The 14,548-nt window shown below is 44.5% G+C and overlaps 1 protein-coding gene and 1 long non-coding RNA gene across 2 annotated transcripts in view; both read left to right on the top strand.

The window, feature by feature from the left end:
- LOC126267460 (uncharacterized) overlaps positions 1 to 2,151 on the top strand; it is a 517,276-nt gene extending 515,125 nt beyond the window's left edge. The window contains exon 3 of the long non-coding RNA XR_007549010.1: positions 2,070 to 2,151. This is a non-coding gene — a long non-coding RNA (uncharacterized LOC126267460). The remainder of the gene's footprint in view (positions 1 to 2,069) is intronic.
- Positions 2,152 to 2,230: 79 nt separating this feature from the next.
- LOC126267937 (TWiK family of potassium channels protein 18-like) overlaps positions 2,231 to 14,548 on the top strand; it is a 359,878-nt gene continuing 347,560 nt past the window's right edge. Inside the window, exon 1 of the mRNA XM_049973248.1 lies at positions 2,231 to 2,351. Coding sequence (XP_049829205.1) covers positions 2,231 to 2,351 — 121 coding nt within the window. The remainder of the gene's footprint in view (positions 2,352 to 14,548) is intronic.

Below are 14,548 nucleotides of genomic sequence, written 5' to 3' on the forward strand. Positions count from 1 at the left end.
CTGTCCCCCATTGAGCATGTTTGGGACTGGATGAAGTGTCGTCTCACGCGGTCTGCACGTCCAGCACGAACGCTGGTCCAACTGAGGCGCCAGGTGGAAATGGCATGGCAAGCCGTTCCACAGGACTACATCCAGCATCTCTACGATTGTCTCCATGGGAGAATAGCAGCCTGCTTTGCTGCGAAAGGTGGATATACAGTGTACTAGTACCGACATTGTGCATGCTCTGTTGCCTGTGTTTATGTGCCTGTGGTTCTGTCAGTGTGATCATGTGATGTATCTGACCCCAGGAATGTGTCAATAAAGTTTCCCCTTCCTGGGACAATGAATTCACGGTGTTCTTATTTCAATTTCCAGGAGTGTATAATTAAATGGCTACCGGGCCATTGTCCTTCGTCTGTGCGAATGCGCACAGGTTGCCCGAACTGTTATGCGAATCGTCACCTCAGGGTGCGCGAGTAATGATTGGATGAGCGAATATCTAGTAGGAACATTACATACGTAGATTGTGGACAGTTGGAAATGTGGGTCTAACGGGAAGCGTACCAGGGATAAGTCTCTGCAGTCGCGTTATTCATCTGTGTCCTCGGTGACCCAGATGGATAGTGTGGTGTCACCGCCAGACACCACACTTGCTAGGCGGTAGCCTTTAAATCGGCCGCGGTCCGTTAGTATACGTCGGACCCGCGTGTCACCACTATCAGTGATTGCAGACCGAGCGCCGCCACACGGCAGGTCTAGTCTAGAGAGACTCACTAGCACTCGCCCCAGTTATACAGCCGTCTTTGCTAGCTATTGTTCACTGTCTACCGACGCAGAGACGACAGTTTAGCATAGCCTTCAGCTACGTCATTTGCTACGACCTATGTGAACAGATAATATTGTGAATCATGTAGCTTCATTAATGGATTAAAGTTAAGTATCAAACTAATTACGTCCGCTTTCTGAATTCTAATTCCTTATCATGTTCCAGACCTCACGTCAGTATAGTTCTTCCCTACTCACGCCACCCTGCGTTTCGGCCACCACTAGTAATACGGTGTTGGCTCTTCTGCCAACACAACAGATAGTGTGTCTGCCATGTATACAGGAGATTCCGGGTTCGAGTCCCGGTAGGAGCTCACAATTTCATGTGTCCCCATCACGGTATATCAACGACACCTGTCGGCAGCTGAGGGTTTCAAATATCAATCATTAACCGTCACTGAATTGACCAACCAAGTGCAACAGCATGGAACTCCAGTCTACTAGCTGACATCCGGCACCTATACAACACAATGCATGCACATCTGCATGCTTGCATTCAAAATTCTGGAGGTTACACCGATTACTAATGTAGCAGGATTTCAGATTTGCAATGGCTTTTCCCGGTCTTACTTTTACCTGTGATCTTGCAACGTTAATCAAATATATTACATAGACAAATGCATTTCTCAAATTTCATTACTCTACGTTAACTATTTCTTTGCTCTGGTTTCTTTTCTGTCAGTGTAAAATGAGAAACTCGTTTGTACTGCACGTAAAGTAGGCCCACAAAGTTACGTCTTTGAGCATATGAGGTAAGTTGATCGCTGCATGAGACTACAAGATACACAGAGGTATTCTACTGCTTAAATAGTTATTAACTGTTGATTTATTTCAGGCCTATGATTTGAAGGCTAGGGAAGGTCTGTTAACAGTCTAAGTTACTGGCCTTAGTCAGAACTATTAGCGATAGCGCCGCTTCTCAATAAGCATCTGTGAGTGCGAGAGTTTCTTTCATCTAGCATTAAAAAACCAAGGAAGCATAAGCAATAGCACTAAAGTTTATTAGGTGCGAGGGGTCTAAGGCGCTGCAGTCAGGGACTGTGCGGCTGGTCCCGGCTGAGGTTCGAGTCCTCCCTCGGACATGGGTGTGTGTGTTCGTCCTTATGATAATTTAGGTTAAGAAGTGTGTAAGCTTAGGAACTGATGACCTCAGTAGTTACGTCCCATAAGATTTCACACACATTTGATTTTTTATTACGTGCTGGAGCTGTTTGCGTGCTGTTAGCGCGTGCGAGGTCTGAGGCGAGGCGGTGTGCCCGCAGGCGGAGCGCCGTGTGATGCCGGGCGTGGGCGCGCACGATGGCGCCCCCCGCTAGCTCCAGCCGCAGCGCAGCCGCCGCCAGCCTCCACCTCCGCCCCCGCAGCCGCGACCGCCCCCGCTGCTGGCCGCGGCGGCCTCCGCTAACAGCCGACATGCTCCATGATGGAGAGGAAGCGCTCCAGCCGCCGCTACCGCTACCGCCCGCGCAAGAGCTGGGCCGAGCGCTGCAAGGACTACCTGCGACACTTCCTCGCCTTCATGTTCAGCAATGTCGGCATCATTGGTGAGTTTCACACTTTGTCTGCTCTGGGAAGTGGTTCCTGTTTTTTTTTTTTTTTTTTGTTTTTTTTTTTTTTTTTTTTTTTTGGTTATGTGGACCAAATTGGCGTGGCGCGACACGGGTCCCTCTCCAGTGCCAACCTCTATCTCAGAAAAGCACGTACATCGAACGTCCTGGATTAAGAGTATTCCAATCTCTGTCGTGCCCTGTACAAGGTCCTATAGTCCCTTGGAGGTTGAAATACGGGAACCATTCGCGCCGACTTGCTTCATAAGTGAGAGACATCTGTCTCATTTCCGTCTTACTGGCGCCGTCCATGAGCAATACGGACCTCGCAATATACTTGTGACGTGTCAATAGTTTGCCCGTCCGCCACACTTCGCAAACGCTCCGTGAGGTCCCACGGGAAATCAGTGTACACGTTGGTCCACTGATCGTGACCGGGCCAAATATCTCACGAATTAAGCGTCAAACGAAAAAACTACAAAGAACGAAACTAGCTTGAAGGGGGAGACCAGATTTCACTGTGGTTGCCCCGATAGATGGTGCTGCCATAGGTCAAACGGATATCAACTGCGTTTTTAAAAAAATAGGAACCCGCGTTTTTATTACATAATTGTGTAGTACGTAAAGAAATAAGAATATTTTAGCTGGACCACTTTTTTCGCTTTTTGATAGATGGCGCTGTAATAGTCACAAACATATGGCTCACAATTTTAGACGAACAGTAGGGTTTCTAAATTAAAATACAGAACGTACGTACGTTTGAACCTTTTATTTCGCTTGTTACAATGTTATACATGTACCTTTGTAAACTTATCATTTCTGAGAACGCATGCTCTTAGAGCGTGATTACCTGAAATTCCTACATTAATGCAACAAATGCTCAAAATAACATCCATCAACCTCAACGCATCTGGCAATACGTGTAACGACATTCCTCTCAACAGCGAGTAGTTCGCCTTCCGTAATGTTCGCACATATGTTGACAATGCGCTGACGCATATTGTTAGGCGTTGTCGGTGGATCACGATAGCAAATATCCATCAACTTTCCCCGCAGAAAGAGATCCGGGGACGTCAGATCCGGTAAACGTGCGGGCCATGGTATGGTGCTTCGACAACCAATCCATTTGTCATGAAATATGTTACTCAATACCGCTTCAACCACAGGCGAGCTATGTGCCGGACATTCATCAAGTTGGAAGTACATCGCCATTCTGTCATGCAGTGAAACATCTTGTAGTAACATCGGTAGAACATTACGTAGCACATAAGCATACATTGCACCATTTAGATTGCCATCGATAAAATGGGGGCCATTTAGCATTCCTCTCATATTGCCGCACCATACATTAACCCGCCAAGGTCTCTGATGTTCCACTTGTCACTGCCATCTTGGATTTTCTGTAGCCCAATAGTGCATATTATGCCAGTTACGTTACCGCTGTTGGTGAATGACGCTCCGTCACTAAATAGAACCCGTGGAAAAAATCCTTCATCGTCCCGTAATTTCTCTTGTGGCCAGTGGCAGAACTGTACACGACGTTCAAAATCGTCGCCATGCAATTCGTGGTGCTTAGAAATATGGTACGGGTGCAATAGATGTTGTTGTAGCTTTCTTAACACCGACCTTTTGTGAGATTCCCGATTCTGACGCAATTTGACTGCTACTGATGTGCGGATTAGCCGCGACAGCAGCTTAAGCACCTACTTGGGCATCATCATTTGTTTCAGGTCGTGGTTGACGTTTCTCATGTGGCTGAACTCTTCCTGTTTTCTTAAATAACGTAACTATCCGGCGACCGGTCCGGACACTGGGACGATGTCGTCCAGGATACCGAGCAGCATACATAGCAGACTCCCGTTGGCCATTTTGATCACAAAACCCATACATCAACACGAATCGACCTTTTCCGCAATTAGTAAACGGTCCATTTTAACACGGGTAATGTATCACGAAGCAAATACGTCCGCACTGACGGAATGTTACGTGGTACCACGTACCTATACTTTTGTGACTATTACAGCGCCATCTATCACAAAGTGAAAAAAGTGTTCCAACTAAAACACTCATATTTGTTTACGTACTACACGAATATGTAATAAACAATGGGGGTTCCTATAAAAAAAAAAAAAACCACAGTTGATATCCGTTTGACCTATGGCAGCACCATCTAGCGGGTCAACCATAGCGCCATCTGGTTTGCCCCTTCAAGCTAGATGAGTTTCGTTCTTTGTAGTTTTTTCGTTTGATGCTTATTTCGTGAGATATTTGGCCCGGTCAGGATCAACGGACCACGCTGTATAACTGCAAAGGTACGCTCTGAAGGTTGAACGTTTACCACCATTCTCCGTTATTATAATTCTCTTGCTCTCTTTCATTCAGTCTATGTAGAGGATGCTGGATGTTTGTGTGTGTGTGTGTGTGTGTGTGTCTGTGTGTGTGTGTGTGTGTGTGTGTGTGTGTGTGTGTGTGTGTGTGCGCCAAGGCACCTCATACACATGCCGCTTACCCGCTTGGCTCAGTGGTCGGAAGGATTCATTTAAGGGGGCCGGCCCGAAGCTAGTATTTGAATGATTTGATGATTATTATATTAAAATTTTGCAACGGATAACATGGGGGAGGGCTCAAGCAACCACGTGGGCAAGTAACTAACTACCACGATCTAACATCATCTGTATTCTCTACCCTTGTTAATTTTCTTTCGCGCCAGATTATCATGACTCCAATTTAGTACTTAGTTGCTCTATACACAGGATGGGGGTGTTACGATCACTGAATCTATGAAATCAATTTTATATGACACATCTGTTGTCTATGTACTCAGAAACGTTACAAACGTTATAAATGCAGTTAAAAAAGCCATATTATAATTAAATTCTGTTTTTGTCTAGCACTGAAGGCGGCCATATTAGCAAGAACCCATTCAACACCCTCTCGCACTGAAGTTGGCTATACTATCAGGTATCTCGTTTGTAATCATGCACTTGGAAAGAGGAGGGATCTTCGTTGCTGCCTCTGTAGTCTGTTTTCTTGGACATTGATCGCAATTCGCACCCAAAATTGCTACTTGGAATGAATAGCCAAAATTATAACAAAGATTCTTGGCGGGAAAACGGGGGAACAAAGCAGACACAAACAACTCCCGTATGCACAAAATTTTTTTTTGAAGTAAAATAACCTGTGAAATTTCTCACATGCAAATTAGCAATTAACGGCACACGCAAGTATCATCACCTTAAATAATTTTCAAGAACGAACTGGTAGCCCGCTGGCAGTGCATTTCGACACCACTTAGTGATCGACACCAACGACTAATTTCTTTGTACTCGCCACTCTGTTCGTTCTTGCTTTCCAACCTGTACAATAACACGCACAACCTATCATTTACCAAAGTAGTTAGGACGTGCTGCTTGCAAATGGTGGTTATCATGAATCAAAAGATCCGTGAACAAAATTTATGAAATGGCCTATAAATTATGTCACACGCCTAGAACCTTAAGTAACCCACACAAAACACACGCATATCCTAGCAGGTTTCACACGGAATCGTCGTCTAAATTACTCATCAGCAGTTACGGCCACGAGTTAAGCTAACTAGGCGGGGTGAGGCACCAGGTTTACTTTAAATTTGCAAAACGCTGCTGTTAAGAGTGGAACTACACGATTTTTTATGCTATTGCTGCTCTCGTGTGCTGAGGACACCAACTGATTGCAGCACTATAAATGGATAACTGAGACCCCCTGCTCACCTCTGGAAAATAAAGCCGGCCGGAGTGGCCGAGCGGTTCTAGGCGCTACAATCTGGAACCGCATGACCGATATGGTCGCAGGTTCGAATCCTGCCTTGGGCATGGATGTGTGTGATGTCTTTAGGTTAGTTAGGTTTAAGTAGTCCTAAGTTCTAGGGGACTGATGACCTCAGCAGTTAAGTCCCATAGTGCTCAGAGCCATTTGAACCATTTTTTTTTTTGAAAATAAAACCTAACTGAAAACTTTAATTGTACAGGCAAAATCTCTCAAAAATGAATGGCCGTAACGACACGATAACTAATTCCACCCTGAAAAAGAGCGGAATAATAATAGTGTAACACACAATACCTCATCTCTCAGTAAAATTTGCGGCAAAGACGGAGGTCGCCCTCCATTCCGTCCACTCAGTTCAACAGCTACCCCCAGAGTGACTATCATGGCGGCACTCAACGGCCGTTCTCTTACATGGAGGGGAGGGGAACCTGTTACCAACACCGAACTACCCCTGGCAAACAGATGCACCATCGGTGCCTTTACTCCAAGTTTATGTTGGCACTAACCGACCTACAGAGTGACTACATCTCTGCTTTGACACTATCAGCACACAAACTCTTAATACAAATCCCAAATTTAATTAACCCACGCCAACGTAGAGGTATTATGGAAAGGAAGTGAATTTATGTAACCATGAATCAAATAAACAGGTAGTTCATTTCTTCACTCGAGTTATAACATTTCTTAAATTAAAAAAAAAATGGAGAAGTATCATAAACATCTACAGTATTCAATATAATGCAACGAAAAAAAAGCTAATTATCAAGAGATGAAACAAGCTGATAACTTATCTGAAATACTGCAGACGGCTGATGGCCTTTGTGAGGCCTGCAGTGTCAAGTGTTGTGCCTTACACACCATGGCCTGTCTTTCTCGTGGGCCTCGCTTACTGCGAAGTGACGTCAGAATGATCTGTCACTCGTTGCGGCCACGGAACTCGATAGCACTCGAAGCAGTAATCCGCGAGTGACACCATATACTCACTTGTGTCAGAGAGTACTTCGGCAATCGCAACGTATTCACAGAAACAACAGCTAAATATTTGTGACAAGGGCGAATATAAATGTCAGTACTTCTCGGTTTACTCCGATGCGTTAGATTCCTGCCTGACCACACCCTCCGGAAAAACGCGTAAATACAAAAAATAGAGATATCACTGCCAGTAGCTTCAACGCAGCAATCTCATCTTTCGTTTTTCAAGCAGTCAGAAGTCACAAAGTAGAAGAAACCCATGGCTGAGACAATACAATCATAAAGGTAAATAACGTCGATATGACAGAACATATTTATATTAAATTAATAAGGTAGTCCAAAAATCCAATACAAATGCGAGAATGGAAAAGCAAAACTATATTAGTAAATAGGAGGACGTAAACCCTCTTCCTTCTATTCCATAATCATGCCTATAGCCACAGGACCACAATGAACACATACAACTCTGAACAATGTCATTAATTTGACATTGATAGATCTTCGATGTGCCATTGCCTTCAAACAGGATACTGCCATAAAAAGCAACATGTATTGGGAGAACAAAAAAAAATGTTAAATCCAAATTCTTCATTCATTGACTGCTGTCGAGTTTCGTTGTCGTGTCTAGTTCCACGTCATTCTGATATCCGTTTCCGACAAGCCCGGACTGACATTAATGTCTGTCTGCGTAAGCCCGCAGGTGCATCGCTTACCAGTGCTGTGTTGATGACAGGGTGCGATACATGGCTGGCTGCAACTAAATGTGTGAGAGGTCAAACGTCGTATATCTCGTGCAGGTCAGGGACTTATCTATGCAATAACCAATCGGAGGCGTTGCCGCTAACTTTCATTTAGAGTCTGGCCAGGCAGACTCAGGGGAAAAAAAAAAAAAAAATGGTTGAAATGGCTCTGAGCACTAGGGGACTTAGATTCTGAGGTCATCAATCCCCTAGAACTTAGGACTACTTAAACCTAACTAACCTAAGGACATCACACACATCCATGCCCTACGCAGGATTCGAACCTACGACCGTAGCGGTTGCGCAGTTCCAGACTGTAGTGCCTACAACTGCTCGAATATCCGGCCGGCTACTCCGGCATCATACCCATACAAAATTAACCGTCCCTGAACTGGTCGACCAACTGAAACAGGTATGGAACTATATCCCAGAAACTGAGATCCGGCACCTGCAAAACACAATCCATGCACGTTTGCATGGTTGCATTCAGCATTCTGGACGTTACACTAGTTAATAACGTACCATCGTTCCACATTTGCAATGGCTTCTCTCGCATTTACATTAACCTGCGGTCTTGTAATGATAATCGCTTGGCTATCTTATCTATAAAAATGAGTTCTATAGCACTTCGAGTCTCGATCTGGCACACAGTTTTAATCTGCTAGGTCGTTTCATATCAGTGCACACTCCGCTGCACGGTTCTAGGCGCTTCAGTCTGGAACCGCGTGACCGCTACGGTCGCTGGTTCGAATCCTGCCTCGGGCATGGATGTATGTGATGTCCTTATGTTAGTTAGGTAAAAGTAGTTCTAAGTTCTAGGGGACTGATGACCACAGATGTTAAGTCCCATAGTGCTCAGAGCAATTTTTGAACACTCCGCTGCAGAGTGAAAATCTCGTTCTAGATATTTTATTATGTACATTAATTATCCGTCAATGTATTTTCAGTTACAAGTTAAAATATACGTGTTACGATTTGGTAATACCGTGCACAATAATATCTTCAGACCAGTCTTATACGTATTTAGTCGTTTTTATTATGGTTTAAAAGTTAATTTTCCGGATATTTAGCTTCATATCATACAGATCACAAACACTCGTCCATTTACATTTCACTAGTTTTCGTCTACGAAATGGGCCTCATTACACGAAGTATCCATTAGATTTGAAGAATATCTTACTAATATTCACTAATATATTTCCTTCAGAAAAAATTTAGGAAATTTGCAAAACTTGGGTAATGTTAACGGTTGTCAGTTTATCGATTCAGATAGCGTTATCGCAGGGTTTCAAAATTTTTGTTGAGCATTTAAAATTACAACAATTAGCTTTGAAAGTCATTCCCTGGTATCCTACGTCATTTCCTATACTTCTTTGCCTTCCTCTTGTCAATATTTTCTGTTTCTCTCCTCACCTATTCTGAGGAGAATCTCCTCGTATCGTAACTTGTCAGTCGAAATAATTGTCGTCACTCTGTTTACTGTCTCCTTATGTTTTTCTGTGCGATCATCTACATTCAGTTGTACAGGAAGAGGTAGCTAACGTATGAGCACTAGGTATACAGCACGAGCGGTCTTTGCTAAATAATAGCGGACAATATGGCGATGTTTCTAACAAATGGAAGTAAGTTTTAGCGCTTACATCTATCGTATTGTGATAACTTGTTTTTCAGTGTCACTACCCACTCCAAAGTGCGTTTCAAGAACTCTACCAAACAAGATAAAGTCCGACAAACCACTGTCGTCACATCATTATTGGAGATTGGCATGTACCGGTCAGTACATTGGCTGGTATAGCCAGTTCTGCCTCCGGCACAGCACCCTGGAGCTGCGGGTAGTCTGGCTCTAGGCGTTTCTCCGTCAGAGAGGGTACTCGCGCAATCCGTGTTTCGCAACTGACAACAATGCAGTCAACAAATGGCCCGCACGCTGACACGTGAGCTTCCAGGTGCTACCACAGGCTTCAACCTCGCCGAAAAGCAGCATGCGCACCTACAACTCCGCCGCTGCAGAGGCGGTACTATGTTACATCTGCGTTTCCCATGTCTGACCATGCGCCATTTGGATGGCCTTCCGCCTGCTGTCTATTAAAGATGCTGCTCAACAGCAAGCAAGCAGACGGTGTAGTAGACGCCCCCACGATGTACACCACCAACGGAACGTGCAGCACGATTTTCGATACACGGACGCTTCTCACTGACGCTTTTGCAGCAAAGTGTCGTGTGTTGACAACCACTTATGCCGGACAGTGTTAAGTCACTTTTTCAGGCGAAACTCTTCATAACAGCTGGCGTCTGCGTTTACAGGCTCAAGGTTTCACCAGATTCACCACCCCTCCTGCGGCGGAAGCAGCTAGTGGTCTGTAAGCAGTTATTAGAATCTCACTTACACTTCTGGCAAGATGGATGTAGAAGAATCATGGGCAAACTTTAATAAGATACTAAATTGTGATCTGGAGAGTTATGTGCCTATTAAGTGAATAAAGGGTGGAAGAGACCCACCATGGTGTAATGACGAAATTCAGTGGATACTGAGGAAGCAGAAACTATTGAACTCTCGTATCAAAAGGGAAATCATAAATTACGACAAACGAAAGTTAGTAGAGATCCGTGCTTCCGAGAAAAGAGCTATGAGCAAAGCATACAACAAGCACCACCGCCAAGCGTTAGTTAAAGGTCTGGCAGAGAACCTGAAAAATTCTCCTGTTTTGTAAGATCGCTAAGCGGATCTAAGGCTTCCATTCAGTCCCTTGGTGATCAGTCTGGTGTTGCAGTTAAAGATAGCAAAACGGAAGCTGAAGTTCTAAATTTTACGTTCAAAAAATCATACAAACACACAGTCATTTGACCGTCGGACAGACTCCCGTATGGACAACATAGTAATAAGCATACCTGGCGTAGCGAAACAACTGAAGGATTTGAAAGAAAATAAATCCACATGTCCGGATGGAGTCCAAGCTCGATTTTAGAAAGATACTCTACGGCATTGGCCCCTTACCCAGCATGCATTTATCGTGAGTATCTCGCCCAGCGCAAAATGCAAAGCAACTGAAAAAAAGTTCAGGTGACTCCATTATATGAGACAGAAAAAAGAACGGACCTGCAAAATTACAGACAAATATCGTTAACTTCTGGTTACTCCTGAATCCTTGAACATATTCTCACTTCGAATGTAATAAACTTTCTTGAGACTGAGCCGTATATGTGCACGAATCAGCATGGTTATAAAAGGCATCGCTCGTGTGAAACTCAGCGTGCCCTTTTCTCGTATGATATACTGAGAACTAAGGATGTAGGGCAATAGGCAGATTCCATATTTCTAGATTTCCGGGAAACATGTGACACGGTGAGCAAACGCACGCTGCTAACGAAATATGAGCACAGATATGCAAGAAGACTTCTTAAATTATAGAACACAGCAAGTTGTCCTCCACAGCGAGTGTTCATCAGGGATAACAGTATTGTTCAAATAGTTCAAATGGCTTTGAGCACTATGGGACTTAACATCTGAGGTCATCAATCCCCTAGAACTTAGAACTACTTAAACCTAACTAACCTACGGACATCACACACATCCATGCCCGAGGCAGGATTCGGACCTGCGACCGTAGCAGTCCTGCGGTTCCGGACTGTAGCGCCCAGAGCCGCACAGCCACAGCGGCCGGTAATAGTATTGTCATAAGTACCCCAGGTAAATGAGATAGGACTGCTGTTGATCTCTGTATACTAAAATGATTTGGATCGGCAGCTGATGATGCTGTGGTGTACGGTAAGGTGTCGATACTGTGTGACTGTAGGAACATACAAGAAGACTTGGAAAAATTTTCCATTTGGTGTGATGAATGGCAGCAAACTCTAAACGTGAAAAAATGTAAGTTAATGCGCATAGGTAGAAGGATCAAACCTGTAACGTTCTGATACGGTATTACTAGTGCCCTGATTGACATAGTCATCCCGTTTAAATATCTGAACGTAACATTGCAAAGCGATATGATGTGGAACGAGCTTGTGAGGACTGTGGTACGGAAGGCGAAAGGTCGATTTCGGTGTATTGGGAGAATTTTAGAAAAGAATGGTTCGCCTGTAAAGGAGACCGCATATAGGACGCTGGTGCGACCTACTCTTGAGTATTGCTCAAGTGCTTGGGAACCGTACTAGGTCGGATTAAAGGAAGACATCGAAGCACTTCAAAGGTGGGCTGCTACATTTGTTATCGGTATGTTCGAACAAAATGTAAGTGTTACGGAGATGCTTCGGGAACTGAAATGGAAATCCCTGTAGGGAATGCGACGTTCTTTTCGAGGAACACTATTGAGAAAATTTAGGGAACCGGCATTTGAAGCTGATTGCCGAACGATTCTACTGTCACCGACATACACTGCGAGTCAGGACCACGAAGATAAGATACGGGAAATTAGGGCTCATACGGACGCATACAGAAGTCGTTCTTCCCGCGCTCTATTTGAAAGTAGAACAGGAAAGAAATGGAGAAGCAGTGTAACAGGGTACCCTCCTCCACGCACCATATGGTGGCTGGCGGACTATTGATCTAGATGTAGATACCAGACATCAAGGTAAAACAAGAGGAAAAACATGACTAATGTCGACTGAATGGCTCTGAGCACTACGGGACTTAACATATGAGGTCATCAGTCCCCTAGAACTTAGAACTACTTAAACCTAACTAACCTAAGGACATCAAACAACACCCAGTCATCACGAGGCAGGATTCGAACCTGCGACAGTAGCCGTCGCGCGGTTCCGGACAAACGCCTAGAACCGCTAGGCTACCGCGGCCGGCTGGACGTACATGCAGACAAGTGCTGGAAGAGATACAAAACAGTCAACAACAAATAAAGGAAGATACAGACGACAATTCTGAGGAATCATGAGTGACTGACACTAGCGATTCTACATTTGGTGCGAGTGCAGTGTCCCTGTGGAGAGCGACGTCAAGAAATGGAGTGTCAGAAGGTCGTGGGCCGCGTAGACGAGGGCTACCAGCCCGTGAGGAGAAAGAAGACTGTCAGGCGGAGGAAGACTCAGGATGTGGAACAAGAGGCGCAACAACCACTGGCTACAACTAAAAGACGCGCCACCTTAGCTGGAGAGACGTGACAGGGTGCTGCAGCAGCCTAGCCGATTGCAGCACCATAGACTGCCCCGCCACTACCTAAGGTGTGTCCTATAATGATTTACCATTGTTCCAACCAAGTAAAGTTGTGCATAGCTCTGAAACGACTTTCCTCCGGAAACTTAAGAATGGCATACTGCTGTGAGAGCATAAAATATTATGCGGGTACTTTTGAGGACTATCTCAAAATGTTTAAATTTTGTCACGATCGCCAACAACTAGTTCATACCCACCAGGATGCTAATAGTAAGGATAAGAAAGTTGTTATTAAAGATTTGTTAAAATAGATCGTTTACCAACTGCAGAAAAGGTCGATATCATGTTGATGTATGGCTGTTGTGATCAAAATGCCCCACGGGTGTGTGCTGTGCATGCTGCTCGATATCCTGGACGACATCATCCAAGCCTCCGGACCGTTCGCTGGATAGTTACGTTATTTAAGAAAACAGGAAGTGTTCAGCCACATGTGAAACGTCAACCACTACCTGCAACAAATGATGATGCCCAAGTAGATGTTTTAGCTGCTGTCGCTGCTAATTTGCACATCAGTAGCAGACAAACTGAGAGAGAATCGGGAATCTGAAAAAACTCGGTGTTGAGAATGCTACATCAACATCGATTGCACCCGTACCATATTTCTATGCACCAGGAATTGCATGGCGACGACTTTGAACGTCGTATACAGTTCTGCGTCTTGGCACAAGAGAAATTACGGGACGATGACAGACTTTTTTAACGCGTTCTATTTAGCGACGAAGCGTCATTCACCAACAGCAGTAACGTAAAGCGGCATAATGTGCACTATTGGGCAACGGAAAATGCACGATGGCTGCGACAAGTGGAACATCAGCGACTTTGGCGGGTTAATGTATGGTGCGGCATTATGGGAGGAAGGCTAATTGGCCCCCATTTTATCGATGACAATCTAAATGGTGCAATGTATGTTGATATCCTACGTAATGTTCTACCAACGTTACTATAAGATGTTTCACTGCATGACAGAATGGCGATGTATTTCCAACATGATGGATGTCCGGCACATAGCTCGCGTGCGGTTGAAGTGGTACTGAATAGCATATTTCATGACAGGTGGATTGGTCGTCGAAGCACCATACCATGGCCCGCACGTTCACCGGACGTGACGTCCCCGGATTTCTTTCTGTTTGGAAAGTTGAAGGATATTTGCTATCGTGATCCAGCGACAACGCCTGACAACATGCGTCAGCTCTTTGTCAATGCATGTGCGAACATTAGGGAAGGCGAACTACACGCTGTTGAGAGGAATGTCGATACACGCGTTGCCAAATGCATTGATGTTGACGGACATCATTTTGAGCATTTATTACATTAATGTGGTATTTACAGGTAATCACGCTGTAACAGCATGCGTTCTCAGAAGTGATAAGTTGACAAAGGTACATGAATCACATTAGAACAACCGAAATAAAATGTCCAGACGTACATACGTCCTGTATTTTAATTTAAGAAACCTACCTGTTACCAACTGTTTGTCTAAAATTGTGAGCCATGTGTTTTTGACTATTACT

Source organism: Schistocerca gregaria, chromosome 4 (genome assembly GCF_023897955.1).
Source record: "Schistocerca gregaria isolate iqSchGreg1 chromosome 4, iqSchGreg1.2, whole genome shotgun sequence".
In the NCBI taxonomy this organism is placed as follows: domain Eukaryota; kingdom Metazoa; phylum Arthropoda; class Insecta; order Orthoptera; family Acrididae; genus Schistocerca; species Schistocerca gregaria.